Below are 25,934 nucleotides of genomic sequence, written 5' to 3'. Positions count from 1 at the left end.
GCTGCACAGTCTGGCACTTAGCCACTGCACTGTCTTATGTCTGTCATCTGTGTTCTCAAAACAGGGAAGGCTGAGTGCTGAGAGTGTTAAGGGCTGAGAGCATATTTGGGGTTTGTGCGCAGAAAAGGTTAAAAAACTACCATGAAGAACGTGGGAGTTAACAACCGAATTTTTATTCAAGGTTCTTGGAAGTAGTAGAGGCCTAACAGAGGCAGTTTCTCCATTCTATCATTGCTGCATTCTAGCCCTTACCATTGTTCTGTTCCTACAGGTCTGTAGTGGGAGTTTTCTTATGTGGCCCTCGGACTTTGGCAAAGAGCCTGTGCAAATGCTGTCACCGATATTCCAGTCTGGATCCTAGAAAGGTTCAATTCTACTTCAACAAAGAAAATTTTTGAGTTATAGGAATAAGGACGGTAATCTGCATTTTGTCTCTTTGTATCTTCAGTAATTTACTTGGTCTCGTCAGGTTTGAGCAGTCACTTTAGGATAAGAATGTGCCTCTCAAGCCTTGACTCCCTGGTATTCTTTTTTTGATTGCATTCAACTTTGTTACTTGAGCTTCAGCAACTTAAGAACTTCTGAAGTTCTTAAAGTTCTGAAGTTCTTAAAGCCCATGGATCCTTTCTCAGAAAAATAACTGTAAATCTTTCTGGACAGCCATGACTGTAGCAAGGCTTGATAGCAGAGGTTTGGTGGTTCAGAGTTATACAACTAATCCCAGGTGATTTTATCAATTCCAGTGTTACCATCTCCTGAGTTTTGGTTTGTAATCTTTTGTCCCTCCCACCCCCACAGAAGATTTCTAAGTAGGGTGACTTTTTAAATAAATATTTATTGAATAATTAATGACAAAACATAATAATAAACATAAATAATAAAATTACTGAGAACCCCATCCCCATATAACACCAACAGTGTACATGTTTACTGTCACTTTTGATATGGTCTTATCCAGTGTGAACAGCAATTTATTCTTATTTTTGCTCATCAAAAAATAAAGGATTTTCTTCTTCACTTGATGAATGAGTCTTTTGTTACTTCTTTTTGGGCTCTCCATTTGGGAAAGAAAATCTAGAAAGTATGCTAATTGTAATTGAAATTGTATTATAATTGCAAGTCAGCTATACTGTCATCTTGTATTATTCTGTCAAAAGCGATTGTGAAAACTTGAACTCCATGTTAGGATGACTTATTTAGTCAAGAGGAGCTCTTTATCACTATTAAGGGAGTTTATTAATGTCTAGTTTAAAAAATAACAATTTATAATTTTCATAGATTTTTGTGGACTCCTACCTATATCGCTAAGGAATCATTCAGCTAATAACATAAGCAAAATGCCTTCATTCTCTATCAGAATGCTTTTTATTTCTGCCATCTACCCAACCTTGGCCTACAAGGACCACACTGGCTCTGGGATGTTAGTCGTCACAGTCAATCACTAGAAGGAGAGAAGCCCAGGGCTCTTAAGAGAGAAACCTCACACTTCATTGTGCCCAGACAATTCAACTCATTATAGATTAGAAGAATGGTTGTACTGAATTGGCATTATATTATCTATTTTTTCTACCATTAAGTGACCACGAATGAACAAATGGTTGTTTCTAATAGTTTAGGAACCTCTACGGCTTGAGGGATAAAACTGGTTTTGGTTTTTTTTTGTCACTAGTCTGAGCACAATAAAGGTAGGTCATGAACTCATGGTGGCTAATCATGTTTCATTTATTACAACAGTAAAACAATACTGATGGTTGTTTACATAGGGAGGGATACCACTGCTGTTGCCAATTTGTTCACCCGGATTTCAGCTAATTCAGGTTTAATAAGGCTTTGGGAAAATGCACAATGAAACCTTGAAGACATGATTCTTATTAGACAACTACTGACCAAATGACAACTTCATCTTCAATGACCTTGATTTGGAATCTTGAAACTTACAACGAGTTCCTAATGAGAAAGGCATCACTCTTGGTCTCCATGTCTAAATATATTGACACACTCACTTCAAGATATGATGGCTGCCAAAATCAATATCCCAAGGCTTGAATATTTATGGGAGTAGGCATAAATTCGTGATTATATTCATGGTAATGAATATAATAAATCCTATGCATAGCCAACATCCAAGTTGAACTGGGGATGAGCAGGATACACAGAAAGCTCCTCACCTGCTTTGAGCAAGTTTTTCTTGCAAAGTTGTAATATGAAATACCTTAATCAGCAAATTTCTTATAAATGTTTATATGAGTAGAAAATCCCTCAATTTCATTGTCACTCAAAAAGTTGATTATCTTTGCATTCTTTTGCTTGACATGTAAGCAATATGCTATTACATTCTCTAAGCCTATGCCAGGCTTTTAATTCACCTGACCATAATCCTAACCCAGGGGATAGAATTCCAAGAATATAAATTGGCTCAAAAGTAGTTCCAGTAGAACTTTACTGATTATTAAGGCAACTCTTAACCTCTTGAGGTTGGCCTGATAGAGAGAAACCATGTTCCTCCTTAATGCCACTACGAGAGAGATGGGGTTGGGGTGGGGGGAGAGGAGGAGGCGGCGGCGCGGCGAGAGAGAGAAATACTAGGCAATAAGACCCATAGATTAGAGCTAATGGCACTAATTATGTTCATACCTATCCGCAAGGAAGCAGACAGGAGCAGACCTAATGAGCAACCTGACTGTGCTCTACATTTGGTCCACTTAAAATGAGAAGAATGTACAAGTTTTAGGGTTTTCTGTGTTGTAAGTTCCCAGAATAAACGTAGTTACAGGGTAGGGCTGCAGGTTAGGGACTGCCTGGAAGATAGGATGAAATGTATTTTGTTCATTTGATTTCTGTTTTTATTTCATCTTGAGCATGTGAAAAATCAGTGGCTTTTTAAACTTTCAAAGTTGACTGCCTAGACTGTTAAGTTTAAGAACACACAAGTAAATGTCAACAGTCTCTTGTGTTGCTGACACACTCAAACCAGTGCTAAAACAATTTTTGTCTTAACTCTGAATTATACATGTTCAGACCTGCTATTGAAACAAATGCATTTTGATATTTGGATTTTTCTAAACTAAACACACGGCTGTGCTAGGCTCTTTGCTCTGTTAGCCTTCTGACCATTTTATAGCTCTAAGCATGTGATATTTTCTCCCAGAAGACTCAGAAGTGCTAGAATATTTTCAGAGGGCAAAGCCTTATAATAATTCTTACTGGAAGCAAACTAAACAAAAACCAAGTTCCAGAAAACATTGCTTCTGAGAAATTCTCAAATATCATCAAGAAGAATAAATGGTTAACTTAAAAACAAAACTATGGCAATATGTTAAAGTACAATACTGCAGTAAGGGTAGAAAACACATCTAAGGTTTCACCCTTAGTGTTAAGCTTTTTAAAAGCAAAAAGGTCATGTGTATCAATTTGCAGTGTACTAAAATTGTGTTCAAAGTTTATTTCAAGTCACAGAAAATATACAAACTAAGACAATAAAATGAAGTGATTTTGTTCTGAGAGAAGGTGATGGGAGTCCTCCACCTGGCACTGATTTGAGTCATTCAAGGGTTAGGATGCAGGTCATCTTTTTTCAATATTTCAACAAAATTATAGAATTTCCAGATTTCTTGCCAGGTATTTTTGAAAACCTGTAAGAAGAAGTTAGGACAAAGCCATTAGAAGTGAAGACAAAGCTCTCTTCCGGAAAAACTTCAGGAAAAAAAATAAAAAGGCTAGGGGAGGGAGGACAGGCATACAATCAAATCACCAGGACAGATTTGCAAAGTATCTGTCTCCTGCCTCCTGACTCCTCAAAGAAATCAGCCCTTGCAGCAGGGTTTCTCAACCTCAGCACTACTGACGTTTTGGGTTGGAGTACTAGTTGCTGTTGGGAAGTGGGTGAGGGGGACCATCCTGTGCATTATGGGATGTTTAGCAGCATCTTTGGCCTCTACCCACTGAATGCCAGTAGCATGCCATACTCCCTAAAGTTGTGATGACCAAAAACGTCTCAAGACAATGTCACCTAGGGGGCAAAACTGCCCTTGTTTGAGAACCATTCATCTCTAATGACAACAGTATAGAAGCCTGTCCATGATGGCAGAGATGGATCACAACTAGCTACGTATAGGATGGAGGAAAACCCAACACTTTAGCCATGGTATGCACAAACACCAGTAGACACACAATAAAATCTTGCCCACATAAAATTGCATAGAACCACACATACATATACACAAATCATGATAGTTTTTTTAAAATGGTGAAAACTGAGTTTGCAGTCAAGTTAACAGTAATGTGCCAATGTCAATTTCTTGGTTTTGCACTACACTGGGTGAAGGGTACATGAGACTCTTTGTACTATTTTTCCAACTTTCCTTGAGTCTATGATTATTTAAAAATAAAAGGTAAAAAAATAGACAAAAACTTTGCCTTGTGGTTAATATGCAAGGCCTTAAATTAAACATCCTATAAGCAAAACTATAATGAAAGAAATTTCAGAAACATTTCCACCTCCACTATCCAGAAACAGTAAGGAGTAATTTTCTCACATTGTAGGGAATGCCTTCTCTGGCTTAAGTAAATTAGTAAAAGAAATAATTTTTATTTATTCCTCTGAATGTAATAGGTAGTCTATACTTTTACTAAAAAAAAAGAGTATGTGGGGTTTGTGGAATAAAACGGTAAGGTACCAAAAGTCTACTGAGCCTTCTATCTATGATAGCTTCTCATTAATTCATTTAAGGTCTAAATACATATATGATGCATAGTCGCAGTTTAAATGTTTAAAGACATCACAAGTATGGATTAAAATGATATATTTTGTAAGAGTGGTAATTATTAATAGTTAAATGAGTTCACTATTATATAACATAAGAATAGGAATTATAATATGGATGGGGTAAAAAGTAGAAATTTAAATTGTGCTGTCCTACCTGATAGTGGGGCAACATGAATTTTAAACTGTTTTTAGAAAAAAGAACTGTTTATAAAATACAAAATGCTGGGGAAATTTTTTTAAAAAAAGAAACACTGATACATGTATGTGTAATCAAGTTGTCACATGATTATTTATGAAGCAGGTTACCTGGATTTTTTTTTTTTTTTGACACAGGGTCTCACTCTGTGACCCAGGCTAGAGTGCAGTGGCATAATCATGGCTTACTGCAGCCCTGACCTCCTGGACTCAACCAGTCCTCCCACCTCGGCCTCACAAGTAGCTGGAACTATAGGCGCATCTCGCCATGCCTAGCTAATTTTTAAAAAAATTTTTGTAAAGATGGGGTCTCACTATGTTGCTTAGGCTGGTCTTGAACTCCTGGTCTCAAGTAATCCTTCCACCTCAGCCTGCCAAAGCTGAGATTACAGGGCTAAGCCACTGTGCTTGGCCCCTGGATTCTTTCTGCCTAAATGATGAGCAAGAAAAATAAGGGTAGCGGGGTACAGCGATCTCCAAAATATATAGAAACTGATGGTGATGACGGACATTTACTACCTTAAATTATGTGCTACTATAGTTCAACATCAAAATATTCCCTATAAAATAAATACAAGAAACAAAATATTTACACATTTTATTGAAATGCTTTGTATTTTTCCATTTTGACAGGACAGTTTGGAATAAAATAATACAACTGATTGTAGAAGGATACACACCAAACTATATTTAGAGGTTTTGTCTGGGGAATGAGATTGAGGAAACAGGGCTTTTTACCTTTCACCTTCTACATTTCTGTATATGATTACTTTTGTTAAACTGATCATACATTACCTTTGTCATTAGGAAAGATTATAAGCAATTCAACAACTGAACAAACATTGTATAGCCTTACTCTATCCCTACAGGAGCTGACCTACTGAAGGGTAAAGAAGAGTCTAGCTGAGTGGATTGAGGGCCGCTGAGAGAACAATCTTGTTGGTTAAGGTTAAAAGTATATACCCAGAATAGACAAGGAGCTAGTCCTACTCAGATGGGGATTAAGTTTGCTCACCTATCAAGGTGCTCCAGTGGATTTCTGTATTTGTTCCTTTAAAATCAGGATACTCTGCCTTTGCTCAGGAGGCAACATGGCAATCTGGTCTGCAGTCAGTTGTAGAACCTGCATAATCAAAGCAGCCTGTGCAGAGGAAAAAAAAAGGTAGTGAGTTTTAATGATGGCAGCTAAAAAATACAAAACAAAACAAAACAAAAAACCCACCACCAGCTTCTGTCCAAAAAGCTACTGTAGTGGGATATGAAGCAAAATGGAAAAAGGAAGAACATTTCACACAGAAAAAAACCAACAGCCCCCCTCCAAAAAAAAATAAAAAATAAAAAAAAACTGGTGAGAAAAGGTACAATGAAAAGAACAAGCATAAATTAAAATACCTAAGATCAGACGATTCAAAACAGACAACTTCATGAACTCAAAGTTCCTGGAGACTAAGATGGTATCTGTGAGCCCTGGAAATCCTTCAAGTTTTAATCCTGTTTTGAAAGTCTCTCTTTTTCACAAATTTTAGCCTTTCCATCAGACATAAGCTCCCCACAATGGTCAAATATAAAAACAGAAAGATGGGGAATCTACTATTGTTTTTAGGGATAAAGTAGAAAGGGAAGGAAAAAGGGTGTGGATTTTCAGGTCAATCTGGCCTGAACAAGAAAAACCTGCTATTGGCAGATGAGTGTGAAATATAAAATAAGCTGCCATTTACATCCACTTAAGAACTTCACATCCATTAGGAACTTCAGGACCAGACTCACAAATTTTCAGGTAACAAGATCATAAAAGAGTTCTAAGTTAGAATAAACATCACCTCCAAAGGGACTTTGAAGACCCAGGATCATCACATGGTAACTGTGAAAAGAGGAATCAAAAAGGCTAGAATTGTGCATAAGGAGGCAGTCAGACAGTGTTGCTTACCTTCTCATGATCCTGTGGAGTGACTTGGTTCTGCCCGGGACTAAAGCCGCCAGGCTGGCTTCCACCCTGTATACTTGCTCCTTGCATTCCTGTTCCCTGCATGACTGGGACCTATATGTACAAAGAGAAAAGAGAGATTTTTGGCATTTTTAATGTATAGGTAACCTGAATTCAGTAATAATGTGACAAATTACGATCTCTATACAGATATGAGTAAAAACAGCAAATCAATGACTCTGAAGATCATTTTCTACTGTTAGCAATAGCAGAAGGCAGGGTTTAGCCAGAGATCAACTAGCAAGTTCGACATACTTGCTTACAACACCTCCAGCATCATCAACAAATATCACACAGCACAACTGGATACCACTGAATTAATCAAAATTCAGCCAAATAAGCACAGTGAAAACTGAGAACACCCTGGAAACTAGTGCTCACTGGAAATACAAATGAAAGCCAACAGAGTCTAGAGAAAATGTATGCTGGTCCACTGGGGAAGTTACATTCACAGGGCCACCCCCTACCCTAGTTCAATCAGATACAGGTAGTTTGTCCCAAAGGGCCCTATCCCACAAGTGAGGCAGAAATGTTCATAATGTCAGAGAGGCAGAAAGGCAATGGGAAGGCCTCCAGGAAAAAGACTGCTATTAGCCCAACATTTGCTGTTTATAGCTTTCCATAGAGAACATATGGCAGATGCTTTCTGCTAAATGTAGACCAAAAAATATGACTGACTGGAGTGAAAAAACCAAGTACAGTGATATCATACTTACTGGTATTTAAGATCTTCAATGAGTTCAACCCTTTGCAAGACTACCAGAACCCAAGGAAAAGACCTCTTGAGTACCAAATGTAACTGTTAGAATGTCCCTATACAAGCATTATGTTCACACTCAGGCATTCACCCAGGGCTTAGGTACTCTCTTAATAAACACATATTGTTAACAAACTTGTTACCTGCTTACCCAGCAGATTAGAAGCAGCAAAACATAAAAGAAATACGGATAAATAACTGTTAGGAGCAGATACCACTTCAGTAATATGAAGAGCCAGGTGACGGCCTGACAGTGAAGGAGACCGGAAACCAAACAGGAGATAACTATGTTTTATATTACGGTATAGACAATAATGAATCTATTCAATGATGACCTTGAGTAGTCAAAACTGATTAAACTATTTTTTTGTATCCTGTTCAAGAAAGGAAATATCAAATACTTTTTATAATTTTTTATTAAAAAAGTTAAAAAACTTGGTAGAATAGTTCTATTATCTGGAACATTCACTTACATGCATTAACTCATTTCCCAAAGACAATGGATAGATGAAACATTAGTACAGATTTGTATAGACTGCTAGAATATTATCACTGTTCTGTTCATTATCAATACTGAAACCAGAGACAAGTTTCCAGAGACCAGTCTGAACATTAACGAGCTATTATGGGTCTGAAACACCTATGAGTATAATCTTTTTTTTTAAAATTTTTTATTTCCATAGGTTATTGGGGAACAGGTGGTGTTTGGTCACATGAGTTTATAGCAGCACAATTCGGAATTGAGTATAATCTTTTTGAAGCTTTAATCTGAGGTACTGTAATTGTGATCTAACCACTCAATAACGGCCATTTTAAGTTTCTAGGTGTGCTTGTTCTAGGCAGACAAGTACTAGCAAAAGTGACCATACATCTTGGTTTCCCTAAGATAGTCCCAGTTTATGTTTTTGCCTCCAAGTAAAGTAACAGCACTTTCTTTCATGTTCTCCTTTAGATGATAAATTATATAATCACCCTAGTAATAATAAGCCTTTTGCCCACAAGTTTCTAACTAAGTGGACTAGAGTTAATTTTAAAATCTAATTTAAAAGTATGAATTAAGGACAAGTTAAAAAAAAAAAGGTACAGAACAGTGAAAGGGGAAAAATAATATATATTCATATTTTCCAGAAAGTAACATGAAAAATCTAATAAAAGTGATTATCTACAGGACCTAGAGGGCCACAGGGGAGACAAGCATAGGAGAGGAAGCAAGGTTCCTTTTAGTTTAAGATGTGGTCTCACTATCTTGTGTAGGCGGGCCTCCAACTCCTGGGCTCTACTGATCCTCCTGCCTTAGCCTCCAGAGTAGCTGGGACTACAGGATTTTACCCTGGCTTTTTTTTTTTTTTTTTAAAGATGGGAGTCTAATATGCTGCCCAGGCTGGAGTGCAGTGGCTAGTCACAGGTGCGATCAGAATGCACCACAGCCTCAAGCTCCTAGACTTAAATGGTCTTCCTGCCCCAGCCTCCAGAGTGCTGGCACTACAGGTGCATGTCACCATGCCTGGCTTGAAGTTCTTAATACATATATCTTTTATAGATGAACGAATATATATATTTATAAGTTAATATATTAATTTAAAATTTTTTTAAAGGTTTGAAGATAAAATTTGTATTTTCTCTTGCCTCAGATCTAATTGGCTTTATCGAATCTACTAATAAAAATGGTATAAACCTAGTATTAGGGTAATAAGTTCAAGTACCAGCAGAGAGAAAGGAGCAAAATATTATCCAGAAATGTTCTTCCAACCCTTACTTGCAATGTCTTGCATCATAGAACTACCAGTAAAATTACGTAAGCGCATTATGTAGTTATTTGTTTGTTATCTGTCTTCCCAACTAGAATGTAAGCCCATGGGGGAAGGGGCTTTGTTCTGTTCACACTGCAGTATCTCCCGTACCTAGATCTATGTTTGGTACATAGTAGGTGCTCAATAAATATTTGCTGAGTGACAGAATGAATGCATAAAAACCATTTCTGTTACTAGGCTACTGACCATAGAGAGTACAATAAAAATCAAGGCCCACAAACACTTCAAACACAATAGAGAACAGTTTTATTCTACACATAGCAAAAAAACCCTCTATTTGTATTTCATATTACAGAGGAGGGGGTAGACACATATCCACACATATACACACACACAAATGTGCAGATAACAGGACAGAGTAGTAAAGTGGAAAAAGTAGTGGCTTCTGTTCCTTGCTCTGCCACTTTTTAGTCATGTGAATTTGGTCAAGTCACCTGAATTCTTGGGCCTTAATTTCCAAATCTATAAACTGAGGGAATTAGATGATTGATGTATTCCATTCCAGCTCTGCCATTATCTTTCTCTCTCTCATACACACAGACATGGGGAGGAAGACACATAAAAAAATAGAAGAGAGAAGTACACAGAGGAAGGGGGGAAAAGGAAGGTGGAGCAGTTAGAGGGAAATGAAGGTGCCAGCATATAAAAACTCACGGAAGAAACACACATACCACCTCTCTACAACCAAGTCGAGATGAAGAGGGAGCATGTACACACAGGCAGAGAGATCCAAATAAAAGAGAGGAGACAAGACTTCGGTTCCACACCTTTTAAGGTGATTATTAATAAACTGCCTTTCACATTCCACTGTTCACTTAGGCTATGTGATGACAATAAATTAACACAGGTCTCTCTAAACCTAAGATTATCTAAATGGCCACTAACAGCTCTTCATATACTCTAACCCAGTGGTTCCCAGTCAGGGTTCACATTAGAATCATTTGGGGGAAGTTTTTCAAACTATCCATGCTCAGATCCTACTGATAAGAGATTCTGAGTTATACCTCGGATGAGATCCGGGCAAGTATATTTTGGAAAAAACCGTGTACATGATGTTGGTTTGTACCCCAATGAAGACTACTTTCTAACCCCTAAATTTTCAGGGGCTCTGCTCCAAATGAATAGCTATTTATTGTGGGATAAGGTTGTTTTTTTTTGAACTACAATCCTGATAGCCAGAAAATCACCACCCTAAGGGATAGAGAAGCTACAGGGAGATCCGAGTCTTCCCTTTCTAACAAGCTAAGAAACAGCCCAAGTCAGAAGGCAGTAATAATTAGGCTCAATAATCAATTCCTGAATAGATCAAGATTTCACTTGGATGCCAGAAGTCAGTGTTACACATACCTGTCTGGATCCCTGGGGGACAACTGCCCCCATGTTAATTGGACTGGGACCCTGCATTCCACTAGGTATAGGTCCTCTGGGGCCAGGCACTGGGCCTCTGGTATCCATGCCTCTGGCCTCCATCCCTCGGACTTCCATTGCACGGGCCTCCATCGCTCGGGCCTCCATTGCACGAGCTTCCATCGCACGGGCCTCCATTGCACGGGCCTCTAATCCTCTGGCATCTAACCCTCTTGCCTCCATGGCTCGGGCCTCCATCCCTCGTGCATCTATTCCTCGGGGATCCCTTCCACCTATAAAGAAAAATGTAAGAAAACCATTATGTAGCTACTTGCATGTACTGCAAGAATGATGAACAATCCAAGAAAGATAGAAATCTCTTCTAGTCACATTTGTCCCCTCAGCTATTAACATATGAGACTACTGTCTCCTCCCCAGTTTCTCAGATTTGTGGATAAACCTTAAAGATGCTTGCAAACCTAATGTTCCAGCATTCTTTATCCCAGATTAGAGCCTGAGACAGTTGAGTTCATTATGGCATTTGCAATGTGATCTCCCCTTACCTCTGCCATCCAAGGGTGGACCCCTCTGATCTAGCATGGGTCCTCTTGGTTCTGCCATTAGAGGTCTGGGCTCGGGTAATGGCCCTCCCCTCAGTTCATGTGGGGGTGGTCCTCGGCTCTCATGGCCAGGGACATGGTGCATGGGTGGACCCTGATGAGGTGGTCCCAAGTAACCTCTGGAGATGGAGAAAAACGTTATATTTTAAAATAGAACAAAACAACAACAAAGTACCAACCAGATCAGTAAGTAAACATCCAACAAACAGCTGATGTAGTCTATGAATACTAACAAGAAAATAACACCAAATAGATGGAAGAAAAGCTACAGAGATATAAATCCACGTATTCTAGAATTTCGTTATTTGGTTCATAATTAGGGAGGAATCAACGAATATTCATTATATGTATGAGTTTGCAGAACAATGCATAAGAACATGAGCTCTGGATTCAGAATGTATGGGTTCAAATCTAGGCTCTATCACTTATTAGCTGTGTGATATTGGACACATTACTTAACTTTTCCACACATCAGTTTCACGTGTAAAATGGGACTAATAATGGTATCCATCTCACAGGATCTTGTGGATTTAATAAGATGATCTAAGTAAAGTACTCAGAGCAGAGTCAGAGGCATGATCCCCATTAATGTCAATTATTATTACTATCATTATTTTATTTATTTATTTACTTTTGAAATGGAGTTTCACTCTTGTTGCCCAGGCTGGAGTGCAGTGGCATGACCTCGGCTCACTGCAACCTCCACCTCCTGGGTTCAAGCGATTCTCCTGCCTCAGCCTCCCCAGTAGCTGTAATTATAGGCGCCCACCACCACGCCCGGCTAATTTTTCTATTTTTAGTAGAGATGGGATTTCACCATGTAGGCCAGGCAGGTCTCGAACTCCTGACCTCAAGTGATCCACCCACCTTGGCCTCCCAAAGTACTGGGATTATAGGCGTGAGCCACTGCACCCGGCCTATTATTGCTATTATTAATATTTCCACTACTATAAATTTCCCTGTTCAAGTATGTATACTAAAATTTCCAATTTCTAAAAATATAGTAGCTCAAAATGACATACTCAAGTACATAGTTCTGCCTTAGGAGAAGTGCTTATCCTTGGACAGTGGCCATGAATATTGATCTATCTTTTGAAGTAGGCAAACAGGTACAACTGGTACAGAAAGATTTTGTTCTCAGGGAAGAAGGGACAATTCTGATTTCTTCAACTGTTTCCTTCTATGTTAGTGCTTACCTAGGCTCTACCTCTCCAGTTACAGAAAGTAAAGTGCCTCCCCGTGGATCATTCGGAGCATCTCCTAACAAGCCTCGAGGGGTTGGGACATTCGCAGGCAAGGATCCCCGCTGCATAGCTGCTCTGGGGTCTTGCATCGGCACTGACAGGGAAACAAACGGGGAGTTACTGCTGTGAAAGACACATAAGCAAACAAGAAATGACTCTATATACCACTGACAACATAATTCAGACACCTTAGAGTGGGTGAAACCTCACCACAGCAGAATCCTCTTGCAGCTCAAGAACAGAAGCAGGGTGTAGGCAGAATCTGTGCCATGTCAGAGGTATGGATGGAATTATATAAAGAGCAAACTGGGGAGCAACCTGCCAAGGACTAGCACTGCGACCTGGAGAAACTTATGCTCCTGGTTTTCCTTCTAATCAATCTTAGTTCAAGGACCAGAGTCACAAAACAGAGGTAGAGTCTTGGCATATGTGAACACTGCCATGGCTCTGCAAGAACCCGCTGTCTCCTTACAGACTGCTATTCCATCCAAGCCTCCTGACACCAGTAGGGAGGGAGTACAGCCTCGGACAGATGCCCATATCATCCATGTTCTCTGCCCTGTGTGAAGAGGTCAATCTTAGGCTTGTGGCCTCAACAGGAAAAAATTAAAAAAACAAAAACCCAAAAACACTACCCTTTTGGGTTCTGAACGCGAGGACGACTGCCACGCAGCTCTTTTCCTCTCAACGTCCCACCCTGAACACCACAAGCAAAAGGAAACCCACAGATACAATGGGTACCTTGAACTCGCTCAATTGATGCAGGCCCGGCGGGTCCCACGGGCGAGTGCTGTAGGGTTCCTAGGTAAGCAGTAAGTTCAAAAGGAGAAAGAGCAGACACTTAAAATAGCTTGCATACACACGCAGAAACACACAAACATGGAGACTGAGATTTACATATATAAGTTAAAAAGCCAAGAGTTCATCGGCTTGCTCCAGGCTACAAAATCTCCCTAAACTACACTAGCTCCTTTGGGTCTCTGAAATAGTTCCATTTTGACCAGATAGCTTTTGAAAGGGAATCCCATGGGGGCACTGGTTTGATCTAGGTGGGAATAACCTGACATTTTCGATTTTCACCTCTGCTACTAGTTTTCCGTTAGGTCTCCTTATGAAATCATTAGGAAAAAAATATATAAAAAGGATAGTTTTGAATCTTCTAGTTATGCAAAGAACATAAATGTAGTTTCAGAAGCAAAACATAAAAGAAACTGCACTGAATCTGGAAGGCAAGATTCATTCTGAAACGGCCATAACTGAAGTACGGCAATTCTATTTTTGTCACATTTTAAAGCACAAAAATTTCTGCTGTCAAAAATGTATCAGATGGGGAAATGCAGTGAATGAACTTTACATGATGAAAGAGAATATCACTCCACAAGAAATACTCTGCCACAGCAAGTCTTTGATAATACACATCATGACAACAGCAAACAAAGACTAATGAGATGACATGGGAACCGACACTAAACAAACATGGCAGGGAAGCAAGAAGTATCTTCTCAAACATCTCCGTCTCCTTTCAGCATTACAAATGTACAAAAGCAGCATGGATTTCAGGAAAAGTAAGACAAACTAGGCACACACGAAAAGACTCTTGCTTCCTCTGCTGGGTACTGAAGGAGACTATAAAAGAAAGCTCATCTCACTTAGTCTCTGCATGAAGACATCCTGGAAATACCCTCAAAACATGAGTCACTTCCCTTTGTCAATTTCTGACAAAAAGGTGAAGATAACTATAATAGGAAGATGTCTTGTGCAAGTATGCGTTAAACAGCTAAAACCTGATGGATTGAGTGCTGGCCCCATGACAGGCAGAAGTATGACTGAAACCCTAATACCTTCTCATTACTGCAGAAATACTCTGGGGAACATATATGATCTATTGACAGTGGTGCGGTGGGGATAGAGGGACGTACAACAGCACAAAAGCATGGGATGCTTAGAGAAAATATGAGATATTTGGCCAGGGAGTTTGTCCTGCTGTCAGACTTCTAACAAGAAAAAGTTAATTCTGTCACTTCAGCAACCAACCCCAGTGTAAAAACCACAGGCTTGTATATTAATGTTTATGTATGTATGTGTGTATATATATGTGTGTGTGTGTGTGTATATATATATATTTTTTGAGACAGGGTCTTGCTCTGTTGCCCAGGCTGGAGTGCAGTGGTGCCCGATTATGGCTCACTGCAGCCTCAACCTGTTGGGCTCAAGTGATCCTTCCACTTCGGCCTCCCAAGTAGGTGGGACCACAAGTGCACACCACCATTGCCCAACTAGTTTTTGTATTTTTTATAGAGACGGGGTTTTGCCATGTTGTCTAGGCTAGTTTCAAACCTCTGAGCTCAAGCAATCCACCCACCTCAGCCTCCCAAAGTGCTGGGATTACAGGCATGAGCCACTGTGCCTGGCCAATATTTTGCTTTTTAAATGGGTTCCACTTATAAGCCATATGCTACAAAAGAAAAAACCTTAAGCTTCTCTATGCTTGTCCAAAGCAGTCTTTCCCATCATTTTATTCCCAAGGAATAAGAGTAGAAGACACTGAAGAATATGCTTGGAAGTTAACAGAGGCAGTGTGGAGTGACAGAAAGAGGACAGATTCTGGAGTCAAAGACTTCTGAATCTTAGCTCTGCCACTTACTAGTTGGAAGAGAAAATAAGAGCACCAAATCCAGTCCACATTACTCATACAGTAATATTTACTTACCTTGTCCCCTTGAGAAAGTAACTTATTCTGAGCTTCCAACTCTTTGCCTGTAAAACTGAGGTGCTGCCACCTAACTCACAAGATTATTTATGAAAATTAAAGTGCCTGGCATATAGTATGCACTCAGTTCCTTTTCTTTTCTTACGATCTCTCCTCCTAACATTGTTTCCAACTGAACCACTGCACTTTCTTGTCCTTCAAACTCCAGTAACATGAAGAAACAACATGGAGATTTTGGAGCAGCAGCTACTGTTGTATATAGCAGTACAGCCACGGTACAACATATGTTCATTAAGTAGGCTTTACAGACCTATGATTCCCTCCCAGTTTTCTCTGGGGTTTAAATCTAGTCTTCTACATACCCAGCCACATATTTACATGCTCATTATTAAAATTCCTTACTCAGTCAACAGATATCCATACAGGGAGAGAGAACATGTCAGTGGAATTATTAGACTAGGAATCAGGAAACAAACGATCCACTTGCTTCATTATCAATTCTTGTAGAGCTGGACTCTGAATCACCAGGTGGAAAGTCTAGACCAGCACTGTCCAATAGATCTTTTTACGATGATAGAAATGTTCTATATCTGTAATGTCCTGTATGGTATCCACTAGTCACCTGTGGCCACTGAGCACTTGGAATGTGGCTATTGTGACTGAGGAACTGAGTTTTAAATTTTACTTAATTTTAATTAACTTAATATTGAAATAGCCATGGGTGGTTAGTGGCTGCCATATTAGATACTGTGGATGTGGAACACTTCCATGACCAATTAACATTAGTCAGACATTAATATTTATTTACCTTGCCCCCGTTCCATGGACACTGGTCCACTTCCTGGCATTCCAACCTGAGCCTGCATTCCTCCTAGAAGATAAAGGGCAGACAAGAAAAAACACCAATTAGAACAGCTGAAAAGAAAAATTAGAACAGTGGCTGAGTTTACAAATTTCCTCATTCTGCTCCACAAGCAGAAACCTACAAAGGAAGATATTCAACAATGCAATGAGAGAGAAGATGGGGTTTGTTAGTATATTTACAATTTGTACTTTATGTTTCAGTGACAGAATAGAGAGTTCAATAAGAATAATTCATCTCATTGGTTACCAAACTCTTGGCAGGAAGCTCTTCTATAATACAGGAAAACAATGTCACTTACCCATGGACCTCCTATCATGAAAGATAATTTAAATACAAGTATAACTCTATTAGGATAAAGTAGATACATAACAATCCTAAAGTAGATACAAAAAATTCCTGAGTTTGCAGAAATTTCTTCAAAAAATCTCTTCTTCCATTCCTCATCAACTTAGCTCTGCAGACTGGATTCTCTACAGAACAGAACAATTTAGAATTAAATCATTCTCCATGAGTAGTGTTGTACTCAACCTACCCTAGATTAGATAAATTAACAAAAACCAAGTTTGTTACATAAAAAAACTTTAAATATTGGTAATACATCATGTGTTCATACAGATGTTTCATATGGGGAATCATTATTTCACTCAATCTTCTTAGTTACAATTGTTGAACAAGGAACAGTTACAAGTATATGAGCAATACTCTTATTAATTGCCGATCTATACATTTTCAATAAATGTATATAGCTTTTAAATTTCTCTTTTTCCCTTTTGTTGTTTGTTCTGATTATGTTTGTTAAAATACAATTTTATGTCAGTTTAATATGCTATAACAAATGTGACCTTGTATTTTTTGGTCTGTTTTCTTCATGAGCTTTTGAACCTAATCTAACAGTTCATTCATATTTAGCAGAGTAACAACTACATTAGTTTTTATTCCTTCCATCTTACTCTACATTTATTATTACTTATTTTACACTGTCTCTTCCTTTTTTCCTCTTCTCTATTTTTGCTGGCTTGATTTCGTTTCCACTCATTCCATTTTCCCCCTTGTTAACTTTGAAGTTTTACTATGCTCTTTCACTTTACTGTCCCTTTCCCTGTTCTTATAATTAGACATATAGGATTTAACGTAAGAAATCTACTATTTCCTCCACCTAAGATATATACTTTCTAGCTGTGTATTAATTTTACCTAAGGGTCCCATTATCATATTTGGCTGCACTGCAACAGTGGCTATGACAAAACTTTAGCAAGTACTGAAATGGTGAAGACTAAATGAAACTTACCTCCAGGAGCTAAGGAACCAGGGCCAGGTCCTGTGACAGCAGCTGGCATTTGCCCTGGTGCTGGAACTCCACCCTGCATAGAAGCTTGCATCAGAGGAGGTGCGCCATTGACATGCATTCCACCCTGACCAAGCAAAAAAAACAGAGTATGTATATGCCTCTGTGGATACTCAATATACTAAGTCTGCGACCTTAAAAGTCCTCTTCAAATGAACAGCCCCAAATACACTACTAAACATCCTTTTTGTATGGCATGTCTTATGCAGCATTAGATTTGTCACACACTTTAAACTCCACAGAAGCAATACACGTCATGAGCCTGGTTATATGGAACACGGTTAAGATGGAACATATTCTCAATGTAGAGATTGACAAGTCTTATCTGTGTGGCAAGGCAGCACATAACACCTATTGTTAACTTCATGATTGGGGCTGCCAATAAGAGTAAAAAAAAAAAAAAAAAAAAAAAAAAAGCCCTAAACCCAAGAAACATAAAAGGAGACTGGGACTCTTTAAAAAAAAAAACTGCTGGTAGTCCACATTTTTAAAATTAAATTTTTTTTTTAATTTAACCAATCTTTTCTCACTCCTGTCCTTAGATATAATTCTGGTTTCGGGGGAATGTGAAATATATTTCTTTTAATGCTAACATTAAAACTCGTTGAGAAAAAGAGAATGTCATCTTTTCATCTGTGCATTCCCCAAAAAACTGAGTAGTCCCTTGAATTAGAAACAGCTCAATAAATAAAGAATAAAAGCCAAGTTATATAAAAAAAATCACATATACGTTTAAGGAACACAAAACTCTACAAAAGAAAAGGAAGAGCTGTATAGGAAAGTAGTTAAGAGAAAACTGGCTGTGAGGTCAGATAAAACCAGGTTCAGAAATAGATCTGCCACTTATAATTGTGTCAATTTTTGGACCAGCTAACCTCTCTGGGCCTTAGCTTTTTTTTTCTCTCTCTGAAAATGTATTTATTTATTTAGAGCAGGGGTTGGCAAACTATGACCCATGGGCCAAATCGGGCTCACTGCCTGGTTTTATAAACAAACTTTTAACGGAACACAACCACACACACTTGTTCACTTACTGCCTATGGCTGATTTCATACTACCATGGCAGAGTAGCTGTGGCAGATCCTGTGACTTGCAAAGCCAAAAATATTTACTGTCTGATCATTTACAGAAAAATGTTTGCTGGTCCCTGCCCTGTACCTCTGCCAACCTGAGAGATGAAAAATGGTAGCTTATTGTAGTTTCTATTTACATTATAACATTACATATATAAATAATTTATTACATTATCTTATTTTGAAGTTGAATAAATTTTTATATATTTATATTTCTCCTTTTGTGAAATATTTATGTCTATTTCCCATTTTTCTACTGGGTTATTGGAAATTTTCTTACTAATTTATAGGAGGCCTTTTAAAATTTATTATGAAAAATTACAGATATACAAATCATATAGAAAATAAAATAGCCACCCAGCTTAGGAAATAAATAAGTAAATAAAATAAACCAATGGCCTGTACGGTCTTCCCCAATTGCATCCTGTGCTCTCTTCTCCTTAGACGACCACTAAGATGTCTTCTTAATGTTTCAAAATTTTATATGAATCATTACATACTTAATATATTATTTTGCAACTCACTCCACATATTTTGGGGATTTATGCAGAAACATATATCCTACATTTCGGGAATGCATCCATATTCACTTAGTTTCATGTCCGTATGTCACTGTTTTGGAGTTGTGTTGATATTATGTATCCTAGTTCATCTTAACTGCTGTATGGAATTATGTTTTTCAAAGTCATTCATGTTGATACGTGTAGTTTATTTAACTGTTGTACAGTATTTCACTGGATGAATGTACCACACATTTTCTCCATTCTTCCACTGATGTACATTTAGGACATTTCCAATTTTTCACTCTAAGGCAATAAACATTCTTGTGAATGACTATGGGCTCTTTATTAGTCTGTTTTCCATCACATGTGTGGTAAATACTTTTTCTCAATTTGTCATGTCTTTGATACTTATTTTTTTCTTTATATAGAAATTTTTTAGTTTTCAAATGTATCAATTTTTTATGGCTTTAAGGTTTTGTGTCATGCTTTGAAAGCAAGCTTTACTTTTTTCATCAGTAAGAATGGAGATAATAAGAGTGCCAACCTCATACAATTGCTTTGAGGATTAAATGAGATAATGCATATGGAATAACGAAGTGCCAACCACAGTGCCAGGCATGCACATACACACAAAGTTAGCTTATAAGAAAAGGGCATACGGGAAGGATCTCTTTGTTTTACAAACTTGGAATCGAATCTATATTCATTCAGATGTCATGTGCTCTGCAACCTGGAAATTGCTTTTATGCCTGGAAATTGAAATTATCATCTCTGGTTCCTGACCATTCTTCTTTCAATATATTCTCCTAAAAAGAAAATGACATTCTAAGACAGATACAAAAAAATGTTAAGGGATAAAGCCCTACCAAAGACTGGGCCTGAGGGGCCTGAGGATTCTGCTGGTTCATTGACACATTGGATCCTGAGCCAGGCCCAGCACCATGGACTGGCTGAGGGTTGCCTGCAATCAGCGTTGGGATATTTGTCTGGCGATGCAGAATTTTCTAAAAAGTGAAAAGACAAACCTATGAGCTGTCTGTTTAACAAAGCAATCAGGTAGTTCCTATCCCATTCAAGGTTTACCCTACCATTTCCATAAAAGAACCAGAAGCACTCACCAGGGCAATTTCCGGATCCACAATTCTCATCACTACCTGTGCTTGCAGCAAAGCATAAGCCAGTTGAGGGTTCTGAAGTAACATGTTCCGTGCCTCCTGGGGACTATTCTGGACACAGAGCTGAGAAGATAAGCAGATTCAGGTTTAATACTTATGACTTAGAAACTGATAGTGATTTAGAGCCATTCCCCTCTGAGAAATGTAATATTCAAGAGGCTCTTTATCATTAGTTTTTGCATGGCACAAAAAAACCTTGGTCATGGCAGGCAAGAGAAGAAAGAGGCATTTCAAATACTGTGATATTATCATTTAGGAAAAAAGCCAAATTTTAATATCTACATCTGACATCTATGGGCCACAAAACTCCAGCTGGATTGTTTGGATAGCTGTGTTTGTGTACAAAAATAGAAAGCTCTTTGTACAAAAGGTAAAATATACTGTGTACATACAGAATATTGAAGGTGCAAGAAATGGTGGTCTACAGACAACTTCTATTTGAGCTCAGGGAACTAATTCAAGTAACTCCTTGAAAACCTGATGTGATTTGCTTTATTCATAACCTAATGCCTCCTCCCACCTTCATTTGTTTCATCAGCTCAAACATCTGCTCTGGTGGAAGGCTGGCAACTGCTTTGCTAATGGACTCAGGGGCATCCTCAGGACTGATGGTCTCTCCATAAGGTGACTCAATGACAGGGGCACCAGTGCCAAGGCCTAATCAAGAAGAAAGTACAAGAAAGTTAGGGAGGCAAAACAAAAAGCTAATCATTTCAAATATCTACTTTTCAGGGCTGCTGTAAGAACCAGCTGATAATTTTAGATTCTCCAGAGCTGAGAAATAAATGATGTGAAAGCCTCTTGTTTCTGTGGAGGAAAGTGAGAGTGTATTTTCTGTTCTCAGAGGAAAGCTGGGGATCATGATCACATGGAAGGACAATGTTAACCTAAGTTAGAGAACTAGACACATTGACTTCTTTTAACAAGTCATTTCAGAAACAAAAGGTTAAAAGAGAAAAATACGCTAACTTCAAAAATTCCTGAAAAGAGTGACAGGAATGACTAATGCCACAGTTAGTACTACTAATGGCTTGATGAATTTGAATTCATCTTTAACTGGAAATAACTCCTTAGCAATGGAAATTCTTTTTTTTTTTTTTTTTGAGACAGAGTCTCACTCTGTCGCCCAGGCTGGAGCAACTGAAGAATTTCTAATGTCAACTTTATCTGTTTCTTAAAGATATACACTTACTAGCAAGCCTCCAGCATGCTTAGGTCTGCAGTGACCCTATGCATCCCTACAGTGCTTGCCAGAACAGTTCTGAAACGGTCTGAGGCCTTGCCCTGCTCCATCCAGAGCAAGGGTATAGAAATTTCAGACAATTACTTGAAAAAAAATTTATAAAAAGTTTTTAAAAAGATATATATAATACTTGCCTAACTCAGGCACATCAGGTCAGTCAAGTAATAAACAAGCTGTGTGGCTAACCATTTCAGCATATTCTAAAACATATCAGAAATGGAAAATCTTCATTGTTACATCTTTACTAACTCATACTGCATCCAAGTTGGATTTGTACTCACTCTTCAGCTCTTCTTTGTTCTTTTCACTGGCAGCATTGTCCACTCGAAGTGCTCTCCCACTGAATTCGCGCCCATTCAGGTTCCGCATGGCACTAAGTGCTGTCTCTTGGTCTTGGTATTCACAGAAGCCATAACCCTTTGGCTTTCCTGTCTCTCTATCGTATACCAATCTGGAGAGCAGAACCAAGTGTCAGGAACAAATGTTACACACATACAGGGTTCCTGCTAACATTGCCATGCTTTAATTGGGCCCACTGTAACATAAATAACCTTATATCTCTGACAGCCTCACAGAAATATTTTTTAAAACTTTTTTTTTTTTCCTGAGATGGAGTCTTGCTCTGTTGCCCAGGCTGGAGTGCAGTGGCATGATCTTGGCTCACTGCTATCTCTGCCTCCCGGGTTCAAGCAATTCTCCTGTCTCAGCCTCCCGAGTAGCTGGGACTACAGGCATGTGCCACCACGGCGGCTAATTTTTGTATTTTTAGTAGAGACAAGGTTTCACCACATTGGTCAGGCTGGTCTCGAACTCCTGACCCCAGGTGATCCGCCTGCCTCGGCCTCCCAAAGTGCTGGGATTACAGGCTTGAGTCACTATGCCCTGCCTAAAAAACATTTTTAATGAAAAAAACATATTTTAGGTAAGAATAAATGTCAATTGTATAGTATATCAATTATATCTCAATAAAGCTGTTACAAGAACAAAATGTATGTGAAAAGTCACCAGTAAAGAAAACCTGCCATTATTACTAAGAGCCAAATCTGTGGTGATTTTTAAGAAGCTCCCACCGTGAAGGAAAAGGGGATCTCACCTGAAACTAACAACAGGTCCAACCTCAGAAAAGATGTCCTTCAACTGCTCTTCAGTAGCTTCATAAGGAATGTTCCCCACTAAGGAAGAAAATAGGTAACATTAAAATTCTGAGTTTATAACATAGATCTTTAGTGAGAAAGTAAACTTATATCATCAAATATAAGACTCAAAATAGTGTTCTCCAATCCCAATTCCACTGTATTTCTTCAGACCTCTTAACAAAGGAAATATACCACTGAAACTAAATACAAAATGTGTAGGTACTCTCAAATGTTAGTTCTCAGACTGATCTGACACGTGTTAGATTTTCCTTAACTTTGGTGCAAATAAATACTTCGGCACTGGTATTTACCTAAAGATCTGCAAGTCTCATCAGTGACTACAAAAAATATCAATGTTATTTAATATAATTTTTAAAACAGGTTCCTATGTATTTCCACACATACAACATTTAAGGGAGAATGACGATGAATGTAGTGAAAGATGTTTACAAAGTATTCTGAACTACTTTGTCATGTCCCTTTCAAATGGTACTCTAAAATAATCACACGTATTTTTAAAAACAACTTATTTCAGCCAAAAAGATAATTCAGAATCGTTTCGATCCTTTTTAAAATTCCTCTGAGGAGATCTTAATAGTTCATTCATTCATTCACTTACAAGCCATCTCAGGACACCAGGTGGCCGCTACCACTATTGATGCACTAAAATGTTACAGATAAAAAGCAAAGGATGAAAGTCCTTAGGAGAGGACAGTAAGTGGACACTAGGATCTATACCCTCAGCATATAGTCTGTATTCTGGGGCAGAGGATGAGAAGTAGTACGGGACAGTGAGGAGCTGTTGCCGTGCGCCTTCTCCTCTAGAGAATAATTGAAGCTCATGAAAGGAGAAACGCACAGAAGCTGAACGCTAGTCTAACTTCCCCACTGATATTGCGGAAAGCCTACGAGACCTCGGCAGAATGGGAACATCTCTTTGCTCATGAGTCCACCAGGTTGGACGCCCTACAGGATAAGCAGGGAGAACTGCACGTCCGAACCGTCAGCGGCTCCGGTAGCGATTCATGAGATAGAAGGTGCAGAGGGGAGTCCCTCCCCAAAGCTTGACTACAACGAATTCCTCTCACCGAACACAGAACGTAGAGAACGATCCACCGCTGGGTCTCTCACAGTCAAACCCGCCATAGCTCTGTTGAGTCGGCTTCCGGTGCGCCAAAGCACACTTCCGTACGGAGCACAGGCCCAGCGCTGAGCACGCTTCCGTACGGCGCGTGAGCCGGAAGGGCCTGGGCGGAACGGACGCAGAGCCCCTCCCCTGGAGACATTCTGTTAGCCGCAGGCGCGAGTTGCGTCCACCGGAGGGCTATATTCTCACTCCTGAGATTAACTCTGTTCCGAGCCAGATGCAGGCGAGTCCAGGCTAATTTGAAGGGTTTCAGCCTGCAGACTTCCTTCTTATTAATTTTCTCTTAGGTTGATGCAAGTACTCCTCAACCACAATAAAGGCGCAGCGGCTTTACCATGGTAACAGGGAAGTCCTTTGCTGACAACTGTGGGGCTTGCATTTTAGTTCCGCCCTATCAAGGGAGGGAAATGCTTGGGCCCGTCCCAGCAGCGTGCATATTATTTGCTAAACCTGTTCGTGTGTGGAGTGAGATGAGGAAAGGGCATGCCAGCCGAGAGAAGCATAGTTGAAGAAATGGGAGAGGTAAAGGGAGAACAGACCTCTGTCCTCGTGTAGTCCGTGGGTTCCATGTGCTTCGTGGTGGGGCGGTGCGGCAGGGGATTCTGGCAGGCAGAGTATCGGAAACAGAAAACGTCATTCATCGGTTTTTCCACACTTTGGTGCCCACGCGCCTGGGATATGGCATGCAGGGCAGGTCGTTGTATCAACCCGGAAAGGCAGACCCTGCCGGGTTTGGAGGAAATCCAGGGGGCACCTCAGGAGGACAGGGTTAGGGGAGAAGCAAAGGAAGGAGCCAAGAGCGCTACCTTTGAGGGACTTGTCCGAAAAAGGAAGACGGTAAAATAGCCACAGAATTGGAGGCATGGACGTTTTTATTAATTCCACATGTATTAAAAGTATATGGGCCGGGCGCGGTGGCTCATGCCTGTAATGCCAACACTTTGGGAGGCCGAGGCGGGCGGATCACCTGAGGTCGGGAGTTCGAGACCAGCCTGACCAACATGGAGAACCCCTTTTCTACTAAAAATACAAAATTAGCCGGGCGTGGTGGCGCATGCCTGTAATCCCAGCTGCTCAGGAGGCTGAGGCCAGAGAATCGCTTGAACCCGGGAGATGGATGTTGCGGTGATCCGAGATCTGCCATTGCACTCCAGCCTGGGCAACAAGAGCGAAACTCCATCTCCAAAATAAAAGTATATGAAATATGATAAATATTTAGAAAAAATTAATAAGTGCTAGTTTACACCGTGAAGCATATCACTTTAAGAAGTAATTCTGGTAAAGATGGAAAGTTTGAGAAGAGTATACCCATTTCCATGACTCTAGAGTCCCATTTGCAATCACTGTGTGACCAAGAGGACACCTTGTGTAATGGAATGGTCCAAAAGGAGATTTACAGCTCTGTAGAAGGCACAGTTTCAAAGAGTTTTGGTGTGTCATTGTTCCGTTGTGGTGAACTTTTGCTAAATGCATGTACGGCTGAGTATATTTCTAACTCAGTGTTTGGCAAACTTACATAAACAAAAGATTAACCTGGGGTCTTTGAGTAAGAGTATAGATTCCTGGGGCTCCACCCCAGCCCTATGGAATGGGACTCCAGGGAATCGTTATATTTAAACAAGTGCCACTGGCGATTCTTAGGGTCAGGTAATTTGAGAAGCATTGTAGTTATTGAGGTAGCTTTATGGCAGCATTTAAGACACGCATGCTTTCTTATGAAATTTCCCTTAAAGTAGTTCTCAAAGTTCTCAACCCTTGTGGAGGAGCATTTTTGGAAATGTACAGTGGCATTTTCAGTTGTTGCAATGATTACTGCTAGGGGAAGAGAAGCCAGAGATGATAAATGGACTGCCATGTCCAAGGCAGTTCTACAGGATGAACCCCTCCCCCCATTGAATGCCAATGATGTCTCTCCCCTTGAGAAACACTTAATATCAGCCATATTAGACCAAATGGACCCTGGATCTGAATGCTATGTTGCACTGCCAGCCTTGCATAAATAATTTTTACTTTA

At 39.4% G+C, this 25,934-nt stretch overlaps 2 protein-coding genes and 1 non-coding gene across 5 annotated transcripts in view; 2 read left to right on the top strand and 1 right to left on the bottom strand.

Annotated features, from left to right (window-relative positions):
* The window catches only part of NOX1 (NADPH oxidase 1), a 31,111-nt gene extending 30,089 nt beyond the window's left edge, over window positions 1–1,022 (top strand). The window contains exon 13 of the mRNA XM_016943719.4: window positions 272–1,022. Within this exon, the coding sequence (XP_016799208.3) occupies window positions 272–398 (127 nt within the window). The 3' untranslated portion in view covers window positions 399–1,022. The remainder of the gene's footprint in view (window positions 1–271) is intronic.
* Window positions 1,023–3,410: 2,388 nt separating this feature from the next.
* Window positions 3,411–24,501, bottom strand: CSTF2 (cleavage stimulation factor subunit 2). Of its 3 annotated transcripts, XM_009439331.5 has the most exons (16): window positions 23,862–24,161; window positions 22,731–22,809; window positions 21,919–22,088; window positions 20,915–21,051; window positions 20,338–20,457; window positions 20,086–20,223; window positions 17,587–17,710; window positions 16,242–16,304; window positions 13,465–13,524; window positions 13,196–13,282; window positions 12,676–12,817; window positions 11,423–11,598; window positions 10,860–11,152; window positions 6,888–6,998; window positions 5,976–6,101; window positions 3,411–3,632 (listed from the first exon to the last, which is right to left on the bottom strand). In XM_009439331.5, exons 1-15 carry the CDS (start codon window positions 23,917–23,919, stop codon window positions 5,979–5,981), a joined length of 1,881 nt encoding a protein of 626 aa, XP_009437606.1. In that variant the 5' UTR covers window positions 23,920–24,161; the 3' UTR covers window positions 3,411–3,632; window positions 5,976–5,978. The 3 variants fall into 3 exon arrangements, with proteins under 3 accessions (XP_009437606.1, XP_529072.3, XP_003317595.1); XM_529072.7 differs by lacking the exon at window positions 13,196–13,282; XM_003317547.6 differs by lacking the exons at window positions 13,196–13,282; window positions 13,465–13,524 and having other exon boundaries at window positions 23,862–24,501.
* Window positions 21,587–21,719, top strand: LOC112207204 (small nucleolar RNA SNORA9). The gene has a single exon (XR_002941659.2). It is a non-coding gene; the product is annotated as a small nucleolar RNA SNORA9 (small nucleolar RNA).
* Window positions 24,502–25,934: the final 1,433 nt, after the last annotated feature.

The sequence above is a fragment of the Pan troglodytes genome, chromosome X (assembly GCF_028858775.2).
Source record: "Pan troglodytes isolate AG18354 chromosome X, NHGRI_mPanTro3-v2.0_pri, whole genome shotgun sequence".
Lineage (NCBI taxonomy): Eukaryota > Metazoa > Chordata > Mammalia > Primates > Hominidae > Pan > Pan troglodytes.
The sequence above is the reverse complement of the archived record's forward strand: the minus strand, read 5'-3'. Positions and strand labels throughout refer to the sequence as shown.